This window comes from Podarcis cretensis, assembly GCF_951804945.1.
Source record: "Podarcis cretensis genome assembly, chromosome: 15".
Lineage (NCBI taxonomy): Eukaryota > Metazoa > Chordata > Lepidosauria > Squamata > Lacertidae > Podarcis > Podarcis cretensis.
In genome coordinates, this window is record NC_137185.1 from 43,537,958 (window position 1) to 43,560,101 (window position 22,144).

Here is a 22,144-nt window from a genome sequence, read left to right on the forward strand (position 1 = left end):
CAGGTTATCTCCCATATGGGGTAAACCTGTTTGTACATATTTGAAACTTTAAGCCTAAAGCCTGCCTTCAGGGATCACACTGTGCTCTGCCTGATTGTGAGTAAAACTTCTTCTTGTTGCTTATGAATAAGACTGTTGTGTTTTTATTCTTTTAGGATTTATTATTTTAGGAGGGATTCAAGGGATCTTACCAGGAACATATCCAATCTGGGTAAGTCAGATTGAATTGCTTGTTGTCTTAAGAGACTCACATGAGTCTGCAACCAGCTTCTTGCTGTGTAAGGGGGGGAATGCACTCTGCTGTATAAAGAAACTTGCTAGTGCGAGTTAGGAAGGATTATATTAATCAATATATCCTCTCCTGTTACCCACAACATTCCCACATATATACTCTCATAAATGGCAAATTCACAGAGATACTAGTTATTGATTTATTTAAGGCATTTATATATCACTTAATCTTTAGCATTTCTAAGCAATGCACATACTCAATAGGTTGTATCCAGTGCTAGCCTTATTCAGCATACACTTATGGAAGTAAATGAACATGACTAACTTAGGGTCATTAACCTCAGTTGGTCTACTCTGGGTAGGACTAGTATTGGATGTGGCCCAGTATTTTCAACAGTTACTTCTTGTCTATATCCCTCCTTGAAGTTGGTTTTGTCCTTTGCTCTCATGTGCATCCTTTTACTGTGCCTGGGCTGGAAGTATACCATCCAAATCTGAGTGACCTTCCTGAGTTCATCTACACTGGCTACTGTGTTGGGGCAGCAAACCCCAAAGTCACAAGACCTCGAGAGAGAATTTGCATACCAGGTGATGCTGAAAGCCCACACAGCTGAGAGGACCACATAGACACACAAGCATGGTTGCTAATATTCAAAATGTATGGTTTCAGTGGAAGCTGACAGTCTGAACAATGCATTCTGTCACCTCCCCCATTTATCTGACTCCTGTCACTTAAGGATCTCAGAATTGTGGATATGTTTATTGTGGAAAATCAAGGCACTTTCATTGATAATGTTGTAACAACATTCCAACTCACCAAAGATTTTGTATTTGTGAGTCCAGTGAAATTGAGGATATTTCACATTACTTTTTAAGCTGCCAAATGTATGAGTCTCAAGTGTACAAATTTCTCACACATATATTCCACTCGTATATTCTATATATCTTTAGATCTCAGTGACTAGGCTAGGATATAAGGGATCAGGAAGTCCTTAATAATCCTTAAGATTCACCCATCTGTAGGCCTGGTGTAAGGTGGGTCGCAAGAGTAGCAGTACTAGTATGCAAATATATGGTAAAACATTTCAGACTTTATCCAAAATAAACATATCCATCTTGGCTTTTAAATCAGTGGAGAAGACGGTAAACAGAGACAGTAAGCATGCAACTTGCACACATTTAACTTCTACGCATTCAGCTTTATACGCCTGGCAAAATAATAATAAATTAAAAAGGGGGCAGATGTCCAGGAAAAAAGACTTTGGCATTCCCCCCCCCCCCATCACTGCACCCAATGTGTTTTGACTATATGTGATTTTAACTTTAGGTACAATCCCTGGAACATAACTCCTGCCTAAGTTGCATAAGGGTCCAGAGCGCAAGTGGTCACCCTGACCGATCCAAGCGCCTTGTCTGAATCCTCGAGCCTTACCAACTGAAACTCATCCAGCACAACAGGACTAGACTGTGCCCTTGAGATTCATCTGCTGTAACAGCAGAGTCAAGATCCCGATGGATGCAAGCGATTTTATCCTCAAAATGCCTTGCAAACAAGTCACAGCAAGCTGCCATTGGTTCTGCCACCTCCTTTGAGCCAGACTATAACAGGCCCCACACTACTCGGAAAAGCTCTGCTGGAATGAGAATATTCCCCAACCAAACACAAGCATTTATATCTACCACCTTAAGTGTTGGCGGTATAGAAAAGATTTTTCAGCACCTCTACAATATGCTCAAGTTCTTGCTTTGGTAAGTCTCCAAAGGGAAATGTATTCCATTATAATAGAGCAGTGACTGAGGACAGCCCCCCCCCTTCTCTAACAAGCATGGCACTCATAAGGCATAGTCCAAAGAGCACTCACTCTCTGCTGATTTAAGTATCAAATCAGGACATAGAGAGCAGGTAGTATATAGCAGGTAAGCCACTGATGGCTTTCCAAATTCTGAAGCACCAAATGAATGTGCTGCTTGTGAACCATCTCCTTAAGGAGAGGAGCTGTCATGTTCAATTCTAGCCTCAAGCAATCTTCAAAGGCAGCTCTACACAGCTAGTACTGTAGTACTCTAGCAACTTACCCAATTACAGGGTTCAACATACAGTTTATTTCACATTTAAGGCCTTGTCATTTTCAGCCTTCATGTGCCCATACATGTTTTGTAGAAGTCACAGGAAAGACTTAAAAAATAACTGGAAAAAAGTGAGCAAGCCACATAAGCCACATTTCCTGCTCCCTCCCCCTTCCTGAACATGTCTCTCCATCCCTCAGTCTTGGGACATTCCTACAGTGATACTACTTCAGACCAGAGGAACAGCCAACAGCTGGACAAGCAATAAAGAGATTCAGGACTGGCCTCTCTCTCTCTCTATCTCTCTCTGTGTGTAAACTATTAACTCCTTTGTTTTACACTCTGAACAGAGCTGCCATCCTGAGAGGCAGGGACTTCATCAATCAAACAACTCAGCCTCTAATTAAAATGTCTGTGTGTGAGTCTTTTTAAACCATCTGTTTAGATTATTAGTGAGGAGTAGCATTTTTCTCCATCCAGCCCCCTTCCCTGAACTTGGTGGCAGAAGATGTCTGAGGCAAAAGGTGTAGCTAGCAATGTGTTCACACACTGCCTGCTCTTTTGCCCCTCCACCCACTGTAGACTCATCATCTCCCCAGGCAACTCTCTCTCTCTATTCATACTTTTTGGTACCATGCATGTGGAGCAATGCCAGGTTTGGGGCTGGGCTTCCTGGCACTCAGATGGATACAGGGCTGGAACCTGCCTTTCACCATCTCACAGGGTGAGGACGGCTTGGGCCAGTGCCTGCTTGCTCCTGCACAGTAATTACGGATGAAAATTCTCACCTGTGCCTGCCAATAGAAGAAAGCAAACAGTCCCTCCACTATAAAGTCTGGAGCAACTTTTTTATTGTTATTGTTCTGCGTTTGGGGTTCGGCCGTGGGGAAGTGGGTGGTACCACAGCGCTTAGAGTCAAGGGAACAGGCCTGATCTGCACATATCTCACCTCACCTGTGTGCAATCTTAGTCCCCCAAGGCTGGGGAGTGAGGAGGGAAGGATTAACCATACTTTAAGAAGAGGGTTCCCATGTAGCACCTCATAGCTTGTCACTTGCTGATCTGGGTTTACAAGAGCTAGACAGATTTTTTTCACAGGAGCAGAATAAACGTGAATGTATGAAGAGCTCGCTCATTGCTGATCTCTTTTTGTGGGGTGAAAGGCAGCTATTAGTCCTTCTCTCGGCCTCAGTTCTCCACCTGTAAATCAAGAGCTGATATGTCTAACCCTTCTCTTCCCTTAGAGCAAGGAGGGCTACTATAAAAAAAAAAGATGCAATGATGGCTGTTGTAATGGGATCTATGCATACAACAATCAGTTCTGTTCCAAGCACACCTACAAAATGTACCTATTAAAAGCTTCTTTGTAAGACACGTCTACCAAGCATTGTGTCCAAAGATGCGAATAGCAAAGAAGCCCTTCTTCCATTGCCCAAGGCGACTTGGAAGAAAGTGGAAATAGGGAATTCAGTTGCTGTGGCATGAAATTTATGTGGCCAAGAAGGTGGAAAGGACCAACACCATTAACCTAACCCTTTGGCCCTCTCTCAAGAAGGTAAAAATATCTATCTTTCACATATCCTATTGTTACTTTCCATACTGAAGCTCCTACAAGTTTCTATTGGTTAGAAATTGTCCAATTGCACTCTGGTGCTTTTACATCAGATGTAAAATATCTATTTGTTTCTAAAGATATTTATGTCTTGCTTTTACTTTATTTTTACATTATTTTATTAATTTCCTATATTAAAACCCAAATATAAACATGACAAAGTGAATACAATGTTACAGAGACATTTGGGTTCTGCTTTTCCTATTTTCACCAGAGTTTTAACTTGACCTGTTTGAAGGTGTTTTCATATTACATCAGGAACAAATAGTTAAGAGAGTGCCAAAGATCAACACAGGGTAGTGGTATTGCTTTATCATAGTTCCTTTGTTATCACACATAACAAAATTAAGCCAATCTGAGATAAACTTGTATTTCCTATTTCCTCTGGCCACTTTCAATTTATTTGTCATTTTTTCTACTAAAGCGCTACTCCAAATTTTGTTATATACCCTGATCTTCAACCCCATAGGTTAAAATCAAATCAAAATAAAACACTAATAAAATTTAATGTTCAAAAACCAAATTAAAAATATAGTTAAAACTGAGAGCACAATAAGATGCATGCAGTCAGTCAATAGAAGAAGAAATATAGCCAAACCCAAAAGCCAGACAAATTCTTGAGAGCCCATCTGAAGAGAGAGGGAAGCCAGGCAAATCTCCCTAGGGAGGAAGTCTCAAAATCTGAGTGCCACAACTAAGAGACCCTTTCCTCAACGGAGGCTGGTACATGAGGGCAAATGGGGCATTGCCCCACCAACCTCAGTTGGCCCTCAGCCAGCCCCCATTGGCCTGCCTGTGCGGCATCCCAACCAAGCAAGCCTGGAGATGCAAAGGGCAGGTGCTGAAGACCACGTGGCAGGAGGTGGGACTTCCTTTAACTTTTAACAGCTCAGCTGAGCTTAAGGACAAAAGAAGCGGCTTTTATGGAGTCAGACCATGGGTCCATCTAGCTCAGAATGGTCAACTCTGCACTGACTGGCAGCACCTTTTCAACATTTCAGGCAGGAGGCATCTTAGGGATGCCAGGCATTGAACATGGGACCTTCTCGATGCAAGGCCAGTCCTCTGAGGCCACTGAGCTATGGCCCTTCCCCTTCAGTACTCCTTAGGATGCTTCTCCCCAGCACCAGACCACTGAGTTTTAAAAGCAACACAACCCAATCCTATGCATGTTTACTTGTCAAGAAGTTACTCCCAAGTTAGGGTGTATAGGATTACAGCTCAAGTCTGATTTAAAGCTCCCAAATCAGACAACAGAAGTATCAACTGACTTGATATCCTCAGCCTTTGCATGCCATAACACACCAAGATAAGGCACATAATTATTATATAGACTGTATTTGGAAAGCAATAAAGAAAGAAAATATTTGTATCCTACTGGAGTGGCATTAGGTGTTTTGCTGCCACATGCACAATATTAGAATGGTATGCTGACTTCAATCACCCCAAAGCCTTCCTGCATTTCTATAGCCAAAGCAGCAGCAGCCCATGTTATTGTTTCCAGATAATCTTCTCTTCTTTGTACCTGTCAAGGAAGAGCACTGTCACCTCCTCCACACTTATTTATTACACAAGGGGGACCCACAACAAAATGTTGCAGTATTGATTGCTCCCTTTCAAAGTTTCAGCCAGCCATGGCCTTTTCCAGGACACTCCATTTGTTTCTCCTCCATTCCTCATTTTGTGTGCCACTGAGCATGCTCACTCCTCGTCAGGCTGTTTCTGTGGTTCTCCCCATTGCATTTCCCCCTCCCCAAATATTTGTTTTACCCTTGCAAACGTTAAGATTCCCCAAGCCTACTGCTACCTCTTTCTTGTGTGTGTGCTACTGTTTTGAGTATGTAAGATTCCATACTTGGAGTTTGCTGCTAATATCTACACCCTCCTTTATCTTACAGAAACCCTGTGAGGAAGGCCAGACCAAGAGACAGTGACTGCCCTAAGGGTTCCCAGTGAGTTTTATTACCGAGTCAGGATTTGAACTTGAGATCTCCTCTGTCCTAGCCCAACACCATGTTGAAAGTGTACAGTAACAGCAGGGATTATTCAGTTTGTAACTTAAGAATTTATTAAATAGCCAAGAGGGGGGTGGGGGTGTTGCTTAGCAACCAGGAAGAGTAGCATGTTGTTTGCTGAGGTAGCACCTGCCCTGATTGGTTGTGTGGATCTCAGGGAGCTTTTCCTCTCTAGCTTTGGTTGAGTATCTCCCTGCCATGTACAAGGCCTACAGGAATAAAGACAAAACCTCTCTGTTTATTTCTCCTCAATTGTACACTGCTTTTGTTCAAGTTTCCTCAGTAAATTGTTACCAAGACTGTTCCCTTTGGACTCTGTTATTTAAGTGATTCTGCTAACAGTGCTGTACAGTGCTGTTGTAATCATTGACTTTACTAACACACCACACTAGACCTCACATCAGCCATGCACCCTGCCTCACCCTTGGACACACTGTGCTCCCATTCCTGTTGCCTGGCCTCTTCTCATCTCTCACTGCCAGGCCACCTGCCTTTCCTCTACCATCTCCCATTCCTTTGGAGGAGTGCCTTCAAGACAAGGAAACCCCTTCCTGTTGCCTAAGGGACTGCATCCCATAGAACGCTCCCCTAAGTAGACACTAGGAGTGAAACTGGGATTGGCAGACATCACTCCTAAGAACAAAGCTGATGTCATAAGATGGTGCAGAGCTCTAGAAACCTAGAAGCTGGCTACTAGAAAGGGATTGTTTGCAGAGGCAATACTAGAAATAACAGCAAACAGGAAGACAGACAAATATGACTTATGGGGGCAAATAACGGTGTTGTACAGCTCTTGTTCATTGTGGGGATGATTAGGGAGGCAGGAGAGGATATATTATTTAATGATCTCCTTCCTAACTTGCACTAGCAAGTTCCATATTCTAGCAGAGTTCCAAACATCTCCCTTTTTAAATTAGGCAGCGATCAGCTTGTTGCTGACTCATCTGAGTCTTACTATTAAAGAGTCCTTCCTGGTAAAATCCCTTCTAATCCCTCTTTAAAAGAATAAACACAAGAATCTGATTAACATTAATATAAAAGTAGTTTACTCACAGATTCATTCACGTTCACAGACATATCCCTGAAGGCAGACTTAGGTTACATAACAACTAGAACTATTCCATAAAGAAGTGACTGTGACTAAGCAGTCACTTTTCCAAACACACAGCAACATCCAAAACGGAGAACACACACACTAATCAGAACATGGAGGCCATGTGCTCCTCCATGCTAGTACAACACACCACACCCTTTTCTTTTCCTTTTTTTAATAGAATATTTATTAAAATTTTCAGAAATAATACAATGAAAAACCAAAAAGAAAAAACAACAAAAATACAAAAATACAAAAAAACACACAAAAAAACACACATAAAGTTTTCGTTACTTATTTTCTTTTAACTTATTTTCCAGACCTACTCATACCTCCCTTTCTTGTATTCCAATTGAAATTGTTAGTTCAGCAAATCCTCACCATTAGTTTTTACTTATTTCTAAACCTTATTTTTCATATCTCTTAAACATTACAGCTGGAAACCACTTAATTTCTGTCCAACATCATTCTAACATTCATTAATTTTACAATATTTCTGTAAGTAGTCTTTAAATTTCTTCCAGTCTTCTTCCGCCGACTCTTTTCCCTGGTCTCGGATTCTGCCGGTCATTTCTGCCAGTCCCATATAGTCCATCACCTTCATCTGCCATTCTTCCAGAGTGGGTAGATCTTGTGTCTTCCAGTATTTTGCAATAAGTATTCTTGCTGCTGTTGTGGCATACATAAAAAAAGTTCTGTCCTTCTTTGGCACCAATTGGCCGACCATGCCCAGGAGGAAGGCCTCTGGTTTCTTCAGGAAGGTATATTTAAATACCTTTTTCATTTCATTATAGATCATTTCCCAGAAAGCCTTGATCCTTGGGCACGTCCACCAAAGGTAAAAGAATGTTCCTTCAGTTTCTTTACATTTCCAACATTTGTTATCGGGCAAATGATAATTTTTTGCAAGCTTGACTATAAATCATTTTCATAATATTCTCTCTTAAGGCATTGCATGCCGTAAATTTCATACCGGTGGTCCATAACTGTTCCCAGTCAGCAAACATAATATTATGTCCAACATCCTGTGCCCATTTAATCATAACAGACTTCACCATTTCATCCTGAGTGTTCCATTTAAGCAGCAAGTTATACATCCTTGACAAAATTTTCGTTTTAGGTTCTAACAATTCTGTTTCTAGTTTTGATTTTTCCACCTGGAATCCAATTTTCTTGTCCAATTTGTATACCTCCATTATCTGATAATAATGAAGCCAATCTCGCACTTTGTTTTTTAGTTTCTCAAAGCTCTGCAATTTCAGTTTATCTCCCTTGTGCTGTTGGATCCTCTCCGGATTCCGTTTCTTTCTGTAGATCTTCTTCGTGGTCTTTCAAAAACTTGTCTTTATCATTCACTGTTCTTATTCTTATTTTCCTTTCTTTATATTTGAAAGATAGGCCTTGGGGAAATTCCCACCTGAAGAGTATTCTATTTCTCCACACCACACCCTTTTCAAGTCTGTCCCAGCTCAGGAGGAAACAGGAAGCCTTCTCCTGAGTGGGACAAAACATCCCCTAACATGTCCACTGTAGGGATGTTGTACTTGACTGCAGTTTTACATCCCACATTCATGTCAATCAGGCTTTTCCAGGTGAATGCCCAAGTGAATTGTGCCCCGCCCCCTTAATTACAGAAAGGGCCCCATTTAAATTTCCTTCCGGTGGCAACAAAATGTGTTGGATCCACACTGGCTATGTGGACCCCAAAAGTGGATCCTGAAGCAATACCTGTGAGTATAGGGTGGTATATAAATTCAATTAGTAGTAGTAGTAGTAGTAGTAGTGGTATGTTAGCTGTTCAGGGTTCCAGTAAGTCACATCCTTTCCCAGGATACTCTATTCTGTGGCCACTGAGCATGCTCAGTTCTTATTGGGCTGTTTGAGGCATTTGTCCCTTATATGATTTTGCTCACACCCCCAATGTTTTTGTACTTTAGCAAACCTCAGGGATTCCCCAAACCTGCAGATTCCTCCCTCTTATGGTGTCGCTTTTTTCTACATAAGGATCCACACTTGAATAATGAGTTTGCTATTAGTATGCAGGATTGCTCCTGTGAATTGCCTGACTTGGTTGTTTTAAATATGTACTATATGCCACCTTCCTACCAAAACAAAAACCCCAATACAGTGGTACCTCAGGTTAAGTACTTAATTCATTCCGGAGGTTCATACTTAACCTGAAACTGTTATTAACCTGAAGCACCACTTTAGCTAATGGGGCCTCCTGCTACTGTCGTGCTGCCGGAGCACGACTTCTGTTCTCATCCTGAAGCAAAGTTCTTAACCTGAAGCACTATTTCTGGGTTAGCGGAGTCTGTAACCTGAAGCGTATGTAACCTGAGGTACCACTGTAGTACTTTTCACTCACCACTTTCCCTCACTTCCAGAAAGCCCAATAAATTTCCTACATAATCTGAGAGGTATGCCTCATCAACCATGATAGACGAAAGCATGTATTTCTTCACAGAACACATAATTAAAGTATGGGATTCACTGTGAGAATGTGCAATGGTGTCCACTAGCTTAGATAACATTAAAAAGGGAATAGACAAATGCATGGGGGAACATGTCTAAATTGAACCTCCAGGCTCAGGTGCAGTATACCTTATGGGGAAGATGACAGCACAGGAGGGTGATTGTCTTAGTGTCCTACTTGTGATGCCTCTTGGAAACATCTTGCTGGGTACCCTGTGAAGCAGAGCTCTTCTTATGTTCTAGGTGGACATTGGGGTGCACAACTTAGATCACACACTGCATAATCACTGGAGTCCCCAGTGGTTTTCACACATGCACCCAGTGGGTTCCAGTAAGGCCAGCCTTAATGTCACAATTCCTGAGAAGCCTTAAACCAAAGCTCTCCTGCTAGACATTCATCTGGCTACTACACCCAGCAGTGACCCTCTCATGAGAGAAGATGCAGTGCTTGCGTTGGGCAGTAGAGTCCTCACCCTAGAGGGTGGAAGGTAGGCATGTACGGGGGGGGGGGGTTTGAAATTATTCACCAGGTTGTGCCCAACATAATCCTCATTCAAATGTGCTGCGGGTTAAATTAAATGAAGAGTGGGATGCCATAAGGATCCCCCCCCCATTCACACACATCCCAAATGCCCTGCCAAGCTGTGCCCACAGTCTAAAGGAAGGGGACAGGATAATCTGTCCTGCTTTGTGAGGATGCCTTGAGTGCTGTGTGGTTTCACTGCTGAAGTAGGTTTAAGATCCTGGACGCCTACTGACTAGACCACAGGGAGCAGGCAGCCGAAACCTCCAGTTTGCCCACAACAGGAAGGTCTAGTGCCCACTTCCAGCAAGCTTGCAAGCAGTTGGCCCTCTGCCCTTATCAGGCAGTGAGGTCACAGATTCCTACTCCTCCACTGAGAAGCAGAAGCAGCATCAGATTTGGGGGGAGGGAGAGCAGCACAAATGGGCTTTGGGAGTAGTTTTGGAGTGGGAAAGCTCTTGAGATCTAGTCCAGAATAAGGACGCTGACATGTTGCCTTTTTAAGTTTAGTCCGTTTGTTTAAACCCAGTGAGACTTACTTTCAAGTAAACATGCTGAGGATTGCAGTACAAATTGATAAGGGGAAATGTTTTTATTATTGATGCTTTATTATTAATAATAATTATTATTATTTTAAGAGCAGTTCTCATTTTCCTATTTTAAAGCTCATAATCTAGCAATTTAATCAACACAACTCAAATTCTCTCTCACACACACGTGATTTGTGTTTTTGTTGTGTGTACCTATTTATCATGTTTTCTTGTAAAGAGACAGTGAAGCTCCTATCCTAAACATATTTCCTGGGAAACCCCAACTGTAGGAGGACTGGATTGTGGAGTAACCAGGCACAGGATTCCACTGTCAGTTCTGTTCGCCATAAGCATGTACAGCACTTGTTATCTCCAATTTATTTGCACCCCGCCTTTCAGCCATGGCGTCCCAGGGCGGCTCACAAATGAAACATCAAGCCGAAGCCATACAGCTGTCACTTTAAACAGCAAATAACTGCCACCGAGTGCCTTCTCTCTAATAATAATCTAGATGGGTTTCCCCAGCCACTCTGGGCAGCTTCCAACAGAATATTAAAATACAATAGTCAATTAAACTTTAAACAAGCTCGCATAGTCTGAAATACAGGCCGGAGAAGCATCCCTCCCCCTTCCCTTTCTCCCCTTGGGATGCGAAGGGGGAGCCCACCTCTGTCCTCTCTTCGGCAGTGGACTCTCCTTCCTTGGAGGTTTCTAAGCAGAGGCTGGGGGGTCATCTGTCATGGATGCTTCTGGTGAGATTCCTGCATCGCAGGGGGGTGGGCTAGATGACTCTGGGGGACCCCGTCCAACTTCACAGTTCTATGAATCTTTGGCGCTGGCTTGCTCCATTAGTTTAACTTGGGGGGGGGGGGTGAGAGAGAGATTGCAATCGTGCTATGTGCACCGAGAGGGGGGGGGGCACGGTCGCAACGCAGTGGGGGGAAGAGAAGAAGAGAAACTAGCGGGAGAACCTTGATTTCCCTCGGCAGCTCTGCGGGGAAGGAGCGCGCAGACTGGGCTCCTTCCTCGCCCCAAGATCCTGGCTGCGGGGCGCAATTCGGGAGGCTGGGCTGGCCGGGCCCAGGCCCCGCGGGGCTCCTCCGCGCTCCCCTCCCCCGGCCGGGCGGGCGGCGCCTGCAAAGGCTGCGGGTTCCGCTGCGCCTCCGTCTCTCTTTCCACTGGTAGCGAGAGCGGGGGGGGGGGAGGGGGAGGGGAGGCCACCCGGGAGCCGGAACCGGGCGCCAAATAAGGAGAGCGGGGCGGGCCCGGATCCTGGCCTTGTATGGCGCTTCCCCTCGGCGGCGGCGGCCCAGCCAAGCCCGCGGCGGCGGCGAGGCGATGCCCGCGCAGGGGGCGCCCACCCCTCGGCCCCCGCCCGGCGCCGCCCCCCCCCCCCAGCCCCTGCCCGCTCCTCCCAAGGGGCCTCCTCCTCTCCCTCCCGCCTCTTCGCAGCAGGCGCGACTCTCCCCTCCCTCTTGCGCCCCGTCCCGCGCGCGATCCTGGCCAGGCTCCGGCTCCGGACCTCCTTGCTGGCGCCTGCTGCTCCTCCCGAAGGAGCTGAGCTGCGCGCCCGACGCGCCGAGTCCCGAGCCAAGGCGGCGCGCTTCTTCTCCGCTTCTGCTCGAATCCCTTTGGGGGGAGGGGGCGCGCATCCACCTGCCGGGGGGGGGGCGGCCCTTGCACCGGGACGAGAAGAGGCTTGGGCCGAGGGCTTTGACTCCCCCCACCCACCCACCCCCATCTTCGGACTTGCACAGGAGTCCTGTTGCCGGACCCAATTCACCCAGCATCTCCTGCTGGGAAGAGTGGAATCCCAAAGGGCGCCTGCCCCCCCCCCCTCACCCTCCTCTGCCCGCGGCCCTTGCGCCTTCGGGCTTCAGCAGAGGGGAGGCAGGATGGACTGCAAAGCTCAAAACGTCTGCTTTTAAAGAGAGAAAGTCATTCCCTCCCGCCAAAAGAAGTGTCCCCACCTCCCTTTTTCTTAATACGTTTGTCGTGGTTGGTTTCCAGCACTTCATAGTAACCGGATATCTATCTAGGCGCTCTTGGGGAATGATCCAGGTAACAGCTTCGTCGTCTTAGAAATAAATGGGGGGCGGGGGCGCCTCATAGTAGCCCATAAGTTAGTCAGCAAGGCTTTCGACGCTCCAAACCTTCCCAGGATACGGCCTGGAGGGTGACGAGGCCGCCGCCTCGCTGAAGCTGAGCAGGACTGGGATCTGGGTGGGTGATCTCCTGCGACCACGTGTAGCCACTTTGGGTTCCATAAGAGGAAGAAGGGTGGAATAGAAAATGTAAGGAACAAATAAAGAAATTATATGGGCAAACACGCAAATACCCCAAACAAATCTTACAATGCAGTTCTATTGTACAGGTTCAGAGGCAAGTGCCGCTATTTTCAGTAATGCTCAACTCTCCTGAAGGATTACAGCCTGCGATTGCAGTCCTGTGCACACGGGCTTACAGCGCAATCCTAGGCACCTCCATCGAGAATTTCTGCGCTATCAAAGTTAGCGCTGCAGCCTCGCGTGCGACTAACCCTCCATCAAGCGCGGTAGGGCTTGTTTCTGGGTAAAGACACCTAAAACAGCTCAGTTGGGATAACTCAGTTGGTAGAGCATGAGACTCACAATTTCAGAGTCGTGGGTTCGAGCCCCACATGGAATAGAATCATAGAAGTGTAGAGATGGAAGTGACCCCCTGCAGTGCAGGACTCCTGCCCAACATGAGGCTCGAACCCACGACCCTGGCATGAAGAGTCTCATGCTCTACCAACTGAACCACCAAGGAGTAAAAGGTTCCTGCCTTGCAAGGGGTTGGACTAGATGACCCTCGTGGTCCCTTCTTACATTTCTAGGATTTTCAGATCGGGACTGTTAGGCATCTTGGCGCTGTGCCTCGCCCTCTGCCATCACCCCAAGTAGAAATCTTCCTTTGCACGTGCCATAAAGTTAAAGAAGAAGAAGAAGCCGATGGGTGTCTGATCTCCGGAGATGCTCTGCTCAGCCTCCTCGCGCGCTCCTGCCCCGCCACTCGCTTCTCTCCCCCTCCCTTTGCCAAATCCAGGTTTCCTTCCAGCGTGCATTTCACTGCCGTTGCAGAGCTGGCCGTGCAGGAGTTGGGTAAGTCGAGCTATTGCAACATATAATTTTTCCATACATTCGCTACATAACTCGGAGGGTTTTATTTAAAGATAGCATCAGTTGGCACACTTAGCACGAAACCACCTAATTACTGACGCCTCACAAGTGCCAAACTTTAAACCGGGAGGAGGGGAGGGCTAGAAATCACTGACAAAGTGCTGCTTGCTTGAAATTGCTCCATATACTATATTGCTGCGTCTGATTTCCAGCCGGGGGGAGGGAAGGGGGGCAGCGGCGGCGGCGGCGGCGAACAAGGCGAGGGGAAGCCGAGTCTGCCATGGCCTTCCTATCTGCATCCGAGCCCAACTCCCACAAAAGCAGCGGCTGGCGCTTCTCGGCACCCGGCTTTGTTCCCTGGCTTAGACCAGGGCGAGGGGCCGCGAGGATCTCCGCTCTGCCCCCAGCTTTGGCCTGTTCGCTCGGGAGCCTTGCGCTGCCTTTCTTACGGCCTGCTTATTCATTTATAAAATCAGCCCGCAAGGTGGTTAACCTTTCCAGGTAGATCTACCTCACCAGGTTGTTTTGAGGATGAGGGGGAAACTTTTTAGGCCCGGGGTGACTAAGCTGCGGGCGGCCCTGCAGATGTTCCTGGACGGTATCAACAGTTCCCCCTGATCCCACAGCGGTTAGCGGACCACAGGTCCCTCATCCCTGCTTTTAGGCCACACTGGGCTCCTTTGGAGCTTAGCGGATCCGGGCGTATCATTACCGGCTGCCTGGCGTTTCGGCCTAATCGCTCTGTGGTGCGTTTTCATGGATCTCTCTGCGCCGCTCCAGCCACAGAGGAAGGACTTTGGCTGTGGCTGGAAGGGGTCCTGGCGGGGTCCGGCCCCTCCGGCTGCTTGTCTGGGGCGGAGGGCCGCCTTCTTCGCGGCTCGGATCCGGCGGCGTGCGCCCGGGTCTGTGGATGCAATCCAAAGCCCAAGAGGGCAGCTGCAGCACAGCGGAGCTGTTTAGCAATGGGCGCTGTGAAAACAAGGACGCGTGTCTGTCTGTCTGTCTGTCTGTCTGTCGGTCTGCTGCGGAGGCGCGTTCTTCAGCCCCGCTTCCTCCTCCTCCTCCTCCTCCTCCTCCTCCCCGAAGACGAGCACCCGGTAACTAGGGCTGGAGGAAGCGCGCAGGGGGAGCCACCTGGCCGGGGGGCAAGGACGGGGGGCCGCCTGGGGGCCCCTCCGGAGGCCGCCCTCGGCTCCGCGCGCCTGCCCGGCTGGAGGTGGCTCCTCTTCGCCCGGCCGGGGGCCGCGGTGGCTCTCGCTGCTTCCTGCTTTCGAAACGTTCCATTGTGAGGAGCTTCCATTGTGACGTCTCGGCTTCGGCGCCGCTTTATCTGTCCATATATGGGCAGCTACGTCACGGAGCTTTCCCGTCGCTCACATAAATAGGCTGGCGGATTTCCCTGGCTGAGCATTTGGGCTGCAGTGAGGGAACCTGCTGAACGAGCGAGCGGGAGAAGAAGGCAGGGAAGGAAGAGCGAGGCCGGGGAGGAGGAGGAGGAGGAGGAGGGGAGGCAGGGAGGGAGGGAGGGATTAAAGACTCCCACCATCTTCTGCCATCACATCTGCAAAGCAGATCGGGACTCCCACCTCCTCCCTTCAGGAAACACCTCCGGGGATCCACCGAGGATTGCGCGCCCCCACCGACCACCCACCTTCCCACCCTCCTCCGCCAACTGGCCCCCTCCCCCGGGCCCACAGCGCCTTCTTTCCTCCCCCAGCAGCGCCCCCCTCGCCGCCGCAACTTTTCTCTCGCATGGTCTCCTTCGCACGGATTTGCCACGCGGATGCCGCCTTGTCAGGAGCGGAGCTCGGAGCCGCTTTGAACCCGCCGCCGAAGCAGCCGCCGCCGCAGCCTCCTTCTCCTCTTCCTCCAGTGCTATGACAGGCAAACTCGTGGATAAGCTGCCAGGGACCATGAACACTTTGATGAACCAGTTGCCTGACAATTTGTACCCCGAGGAGATCCCCAACTCTCTGAACATCTTCTCCAGCAACGGCGAGGCGTCGGTGGCTCACTATAATAACCAGATGGCGACAGGTAAAGAAGGAAGGGGGAGGGGGCGTGTGGCGGTGGCGGGGGGAGGGAGGGAGGGGGCGAAGCATGTCGCTCTGTCGGGGGTGGGTGGGCGGGCGATGAAGCCTTCGCGGGCAAAGAGAGGCCGGAGCTGAGCCTGTGAATCTGCCCCTACCCCCATCTCCCATCCATCCCTCCACCGCCTCCTCTGCGCGCTGGAGCCATTGCTGCTGCCGCTGCGCTGCCGGGCTCCGGAGGAGAGGGGCAGGCAGGAACTCCCAGCGGGGGGAGAAGCTGGAAGGTACGGTGGGGCAGGGGCTGGCAAGCTAGGCGAGCGAGCGAGCGAGGGGCGAGGGGCCGTTGGAAGCCCCCCTTCTCCCTCGCGCCCCTTGGACTTTGCCCTCTGGAGGCCTTGCCACGGGTCTCTCGGGCGTACGCCGGTGGCCGTGGGGCTGATTCGCCCTTCTCTCCTGCAAGTCCTTCGCATGCATGTCCGTGTGTGTGTGTTTCCCCGTGTCTGTTATTCCTTGTGCGTGTGTCTCTGTCTCCCTCTCCGTGCGCTGTGGCTTCTCTGTGGCGGCACAGGCTGCCATCGCCGCGCGGGCACCCCCTCCTCCCTGTGCACACGCACACAACCCAGCACCCCCTCATTCTCCTGCCTCTTTTTAGCTATACGTATACAGAAATCATGTCGGAACGAGGAGCGGGTGGGAGCGGGTGAGAGGGATCTTCTTTTTCTGTTTCCCAACGTGGGGAGGTTCCTCGGAGGAGGATTCCTGGGGTCGGAGAAGGGGGTAGGCAGAGAGGAGAACTGAGGTTGGGGCCAGGAGAGGAGGGGGCTTCCTCGGCCTCCATCTCTCGTGCCGGAGCCAGCAGGTGAATGAAGTTGCGTCGGCTCTTTCTGGACGCCGCCAAGGAAGTGGAGGGGACGCTGGGCACCCGCGCGGACTGCGCCGGGAGGCGAGAGGTCTGCGCGCTGGCCCGGAGCCTCTTTTGCTGCAAGCGTTGCTGTGAGAGCAGACCCGGTTCGGTTCTGCCTGGCCTCACCCGCACAAGCAGCGCAGGGCTCTCTCATTTCGATCAACCAACACTCCCCCCCCGCCAAGTCGCAACCCCTTCTCTCCACAGTATTGCTTGATCTCCCCCGCCACCCCTAAAAAGAGAGCGAGAGAGACAGAGAAAGAAAAAACACCCTCCCCCTTATATTTTTCATAACTGGTCTCGACGCAGAAATCACGGCAAGTTTGTAAAGCTCTGCTGGAAGTCCCGGTCTGCGTCGGTGGGGTGGGAAAACGCCTGGAGAGCAGCAGAGAGAAAGAGAGAACGAGAGGCAGACCAGTTCGCTCTTGGCAGCCTGAGCCTACCTGTAACTTCAGGTACCTGCTTCCTCCTGACCCCGCTTCTCCTCCTCCTGCTCCCTCTCCCAATCTTTCCCCCTCTCTCCCCGGGGTTGTGTTCTCGTCGGACCTCTCCCTAAGTACACAGACGCCCGACCAGCGTGGCCCGATGCCTTGGAGGCTCAAGTACGTAGGAAACTCGGAGGCTCGTCCGGCGGCTCCGACAATGGAGTCGCCTCCCTGCTCCCCTTCGCAGGGTTCCCATGAAGACGGCCTGTGCAGATTACGTTAGCTGCTTGTGTGCGCGCGCTTAGATATTCTCTCGCGCGTGTGTCTGTCTCGTCTGGGTGTGTGTACATATGTCGCTAACGTGTGTGTTTGTACATGCTTGCATTTCGTACCCAGGCAAGTGCCACAGTTGTATGTTGTTGCTTTCCAGCGTTCCAAGTGCGCGCGCGCGCATATGGCGGAGTACATGTATGCCGCCCTATATGTGCGTGTGGTGCGTGTGCTGAAATCGTTACAGACACATACATATCACGTATCTGTGTGTGAGCTGGTGTGCTTGTGTGCATACATGGCTATGTAGAGATGCACAGTCCAGACTCCTTGGAAGTTAGAGCCTCAGTTTCCCGGCACTTGTTGGGCGCGCGGGCGGGGGATCAGCCTTTGATCGGGTTTTGTGTGCCCCTCCCCTGTAGGATCCCGATCTTTGAGCAGATACACTCAAGGGCTCCGCCTCCCCGGCCTCCCGACGGCGGCTCTTTCCTTGTGTCTGCACCTGATCTGTCTCGTGTGCAAGACCATGTGCTGGAGGCGGTGCTGCTCAGCTTCTGCCCGCGCCTTCCCATGGTTTTGCAGGATTCGGACTTCCAAACTGGGGGGGGGGGGATCCCACCTACGCCCAATGAATTCTCCCTTGTCTAAATAAGGGCCCCTTCCCCGCAACCCGACGACTCCCCCTGCCCCGCAGTCGCTGACCCGTTTTCTTTCTTTCTTTCTTCCGTCCTTCCTTCCTTCCTTTCCCCTTTTCTCCCCGCTCTGGCTTCTCTCCTTCTCGCCCTCCGCAGATAATGTTATGGATATTGGCTTAGCCAACGACAAGTCCGGCCAAGACCTGTCGTTGTACTCGGGCTCCTTCCAGCCCGCCCCCGGCGGCAACAAAACGGTGACCTACCTGGGCAAGTTCGCCTTCGACTCGCCGTCCAACTGGTGCCAGGACAACATCATCAGCCTGATGAGCGCGGGCATCCTGGGGGTGCCTCCGCCGCCGCCGCCCTCCTCCAGCGCGCAGGCCTCGACGGGCAGCATGGTGCAGGTCCAGAGCCAGGGCGACGTCGAAGGCATGTACCCAGCGCTGCCCCCTTACTCCACCTGCAGTGACCTTTACGCGGGCGAGCCGGTGCCCTTCCACGACCCGCAGGGCAACGCCGGCCTCTCCTACTCGGCGCAGGATTACCAAGGGGCCAAGCCCGGCGGCGGCGGCGGCGGGGGCGGCAGCGGAGGCCTGGAGAGCAACCTCTTCCCCATGATCCCGGACTACAACCTCTACCACGGGCACCCCAACGACCTGGGCAGCCTCCCCGAGCACAAACCTTTCCAGAACCTGGACTCGATCCGGGTCAACCCGCCGCCCATCACCCCCCTGGAGACCATCAAAGCCTTCAAGGACAAGCAGATCCACCCGGGCTTCGGCAGCCTAGCGCAGCAGCAGCCCCCGCTCACGCTCAAGCCCATCCGGCCGCGCAAGTACCCCAACCGGCCCAGCAAGACGCCCCTGCACGAGCGGCCGCACGCCTGCCCGGCGGAGGGCTGCGACCGGCGCTTCTCGCGCTCCGACGAGCTGACGCGGCACCTGCGCATCCACACGGGCCACAAGCCCTTCCAGTGCCGCATCTGCATGCGCAGCTTCAGCCGCAGCGACCACCTCACCACGCACATCCGCACGCACACGGGCGAGAAGCCCTTCGCCTGCGAGTTCTGCGGGCGCAAGTTCGCGCGCAGCGATGAGCGCAAGAGGCATGCCAAGATCCACCTCAAGCAGAAGGAGAAGAAGGCCGACAAGGGCTCGGCGGCGGCTGTCAGCGTGCCCGGGGGGGCCGGGCCGGGCGGCTCGCCCGCCGTCTCGTCGCTGGCCCCCGTGGTCACCACCTGCGCGTGACGCTGCTCCCGCCCCGCCGAGCCCCAGTGCCTCTCCAGCGCTGTCTTTCGTGCCCACCTGGCGCAAAACCCGCCGAGCAGCGGCGGCAGCGGCGGCGGCAGAAGCTGTTGGCCTCCCCCGGCTCCCGCGAAAGGGATGCCTTTGCGCGCAAGCCTCTCGCCGCCGCCAAGCTGGTGGTGGGAGGAAGCCTTGAACTTTCCGCCGGATCGTCTTGATTCTCAGCGGCTTAGGAGAGGAGGGCAAGCGGGGACTGAGCCACTTCTCCCGGAGGAGCTGTCCTGGGCATGGGGTGCCTGGGGGGGAAGCTCCGTCTGGCACGTGTGAAAGGGTAGCGGATGGACACGGGAAAACTTCCCTGGATTCCTCTCCCCCTACCCCAACAGATGCCCTTCCTCTGATCTTCCTCCTTTCCTTCTCCCTCGAGGGAGGGGGCACCAAAGCGCAGTGCGTGCTGCCCGTGGAGGCCGTCTGTGCGCGTGTGTGTGCGTGCGTGTGTCAGCCTCTTGAGCTGAACCTGGCTGCTTTTTAGCCAACAGTTAAGTTCCCCGTCCCCTGTGCACCGTGGAGTGGCCCCCCCCCCACCAGAGCCTTCCCCCCCCCTTCCCTTCCCTTCCCTTCCCAGTCCCAACGCCCTGGGGAGATGCTGGAAGAAACTGGGTGACTTTTGCAATGGATGGCGAGCCAGTCAGTCCCTTATAGGAATGCGCTGCGGCTGTGCTGCTTTGCTGTAGCTGCGGCTGCCTCTGTCTTGGTCTCCCTCTCGGAGTGCCGGAGCCGCCTTGCTCTCATTTGCCATGACTGGGGAGCAACCTGGGTGATTTCTGGCTTTTTCACATGGAGAGAGTCCTTCCTCTTTTTTCTTGGCAATTAAACCCCCTTTCCCGTAAGTCTTCCTCTTGCTCCCTTTTCTCCCTCCCTCCCCCATCCCTCCAAAAGTATTACCCAACCTCCTCCAAACCTGTAATAAAACCAATGACACGCCCGCCCGCCCGCCCGCCCCCCCCCAACACACGCCTGTCCTTTCGCCTTCCTCGGCTGGCTCCTTCGGCCTCCTCTTCTTCCACCTTGGAAATGAGCAGGGCTTTCCAAAACAGGGTCCGGCCCTTCCATGTCACTCTCAGCTTCCTAGTGCAGAGGGATTGTAAATAGCGACCACAGCAAAACTTAGTCTGGGTGTTATTATATAGCTTTAAGAATTGTTGAGGGTGGGGAATGAAAGCGAGAAAGGGGCAGTAACTGAGGAAACTGGTGCAGGCACTTCAAACTTTATTTCCTCCAAAGGAGGAGTTGGGTGAAGAGAGAGAATGAAGAAACATGGATTTATCGATCCCTTTGATTAGATTTGTCACACCAAGCCCACCTTCTTGTCATCCGCTGTTGGCAGCTCTGAATGTAGCGAGAAAAGGGGGTTGGGGGGAGTCAGGCTCCCCCTGACTTGAATGTACAGGACTGCTGAGGATCCCTATTCACTGTTCTCTGAGACTAGGCTACTGTTGGGAGTGGGAGAGGCAGGAGAGTTTACATGGTGTGTCTGTTTCTAGGGTCGGCTTTTCTGTGTGTTCATACCCTTGCCCCTTCTATCTTTCTTTAAAAGCACTGTGTGTGTGTGTGTGTGTGTGAGAGAGAGAGAGAGAGAGAGAGAGAACACGTGTGCGCGTGTGAATGCGTGGTAAATTCAGATGAACTATTTAAGTGTTCATAAGACCCTTAACAAACGAATGGGAGGCGGGTTAGCAATTTCCAGGTCATTTTAGCTCACCTGGGGGATGCCATTTTGGGAAAGAGGGCTAATGGGCATCAATTTGGGATGCGTTTTGTTTTGTTTTTTGTTTTTTTAGCACAAGGACAATTATTTCCAGAAATGCAGAAAACAGTGTTTTAAATGCGTACTTTTTATAATGTGATTTTATTGTTTTGTTTTGTTTTGATTTGGGGGGGTCACTTAACATAAACAGGGGTGGGGAGAGAAAGCAGTTTGCCTTTTTTCCTTTACTCCTTCTGGTACGTGCATGTCATTGCATGTCTTGCTTTGTTTTTCTTTTCTTTTCTTTTGTTTTAATAAAACTGCTCAGATATTTAAGCAAAACAATGATGATAATTATTAAAAAAAACTTGTTGCCAAAAGGTTGTGTTTTATCCAGGTTTGATGTCTGCATGTTAAAAAGAAAATTAAAACAAACATTCTCAGAGAGAGAGAGAAATGCAGTCTATGTGAACTGAAAGAAACAAAAATCAGGTTTAACTACAAAAATCTAAGGGGATGATATTTTTTGAAAGACTTTTGTATAAAGTTGAGTACTTAGGGGAAAAGAGACAAATCAGATGTAATATATTTTGTGGATGTTTTTATTTCTTGGATTTATAGTACCTTATACTAAGGTTAAAATGCTTGATATTGTGAAAAAAGTGATAATTTTCACACACATTTCATTGGCTCATTTGTCATGTAATGCAAATATGATAGTTAATGCATACAGCATTTTAAAGGGGAAAATCAGAAATATTGAACTGATGTATTGTTGTACCATTTGCACTGTGAGCAAATGCTAATGCAGTAAATATATTGTGTTTGCTGACAATCAACTCCTTGTAGTAAATATCTTTATTTATTTCTTTTTAAATATCATTGTGTGTATTATATGTTATACATTCTCTGCTTTGGGGGGATAAATCTAGTATGTCAAGGGAAAAGAAACTGTTCACTTTAAAGGGATTAGGCATTATGAATCCTTGTAGATCTGATATGGAAATGTATTCTGGCACCGTACAGAAGTGTGCACCTTGTTTGAATTTCTTTCTGGGTCAGTATATAGGGCTTGGGAGTCAGAATGGCGGCACCTTGACTTTTAACCCGTCTTGGTCTTGTGCAAAACCTCCCTTAGCACTGCAAATCACAAGAACATTTACTTGGAATTAAGCTCCATTGAAATCAAGGGGAATTACTTCC

General features: G+C 50.0%; 1 protein-coding gene and 1 long non-coding RNA gene across 3 annotated transcripts; one reads left to right on the top strand and one right to left on the bottom strand.

Annotated features, from left to right (window-relative positions):
* Positions 1-5,952: 5,952 nt before the first annotated feature.
* Positions 5,953-13,410, bottom strand: LOC307203980. 2 transcript variants are annotated; one of them, XR_013833413.1, is made up of 3 exons: positions 13,396-13,410; positions 12,517-12,800; positions 5,953-6,134 (listed from the first exon to the last, which is right to left on the bottom strand). It is a non-coding gene; the product is annotated as an uncharacterized lncRNA (long non-coding RNA). The 2 variants fall into 2 exon arrangements; XR_013833414.1 differs by lacking the exon at positions 13,396-13,410 and having other exon boundaries at positions 12,517-13,238.
* A 1,532-nt stretch (positions 13,411-14,942) lies between these two features.
* Positions 14,943-21,780, top strand: EGR3 (early growth response 3). Its single transcript, XM_079955131.1, is given in 4 exon segments — positions 14,943-15,723; positions 16,930-16,932; positions 16,935-17,075; positions 18,107-21,780. Coding segments are annotated over 4 exon segments (1,395 nt in total). The 5' UTR covers positions 14,943-15,563; the 3' UTR covers positions 19,198-21,780.
* Positions 21,781-22,144: the final 364 nt, after the last annotated feature.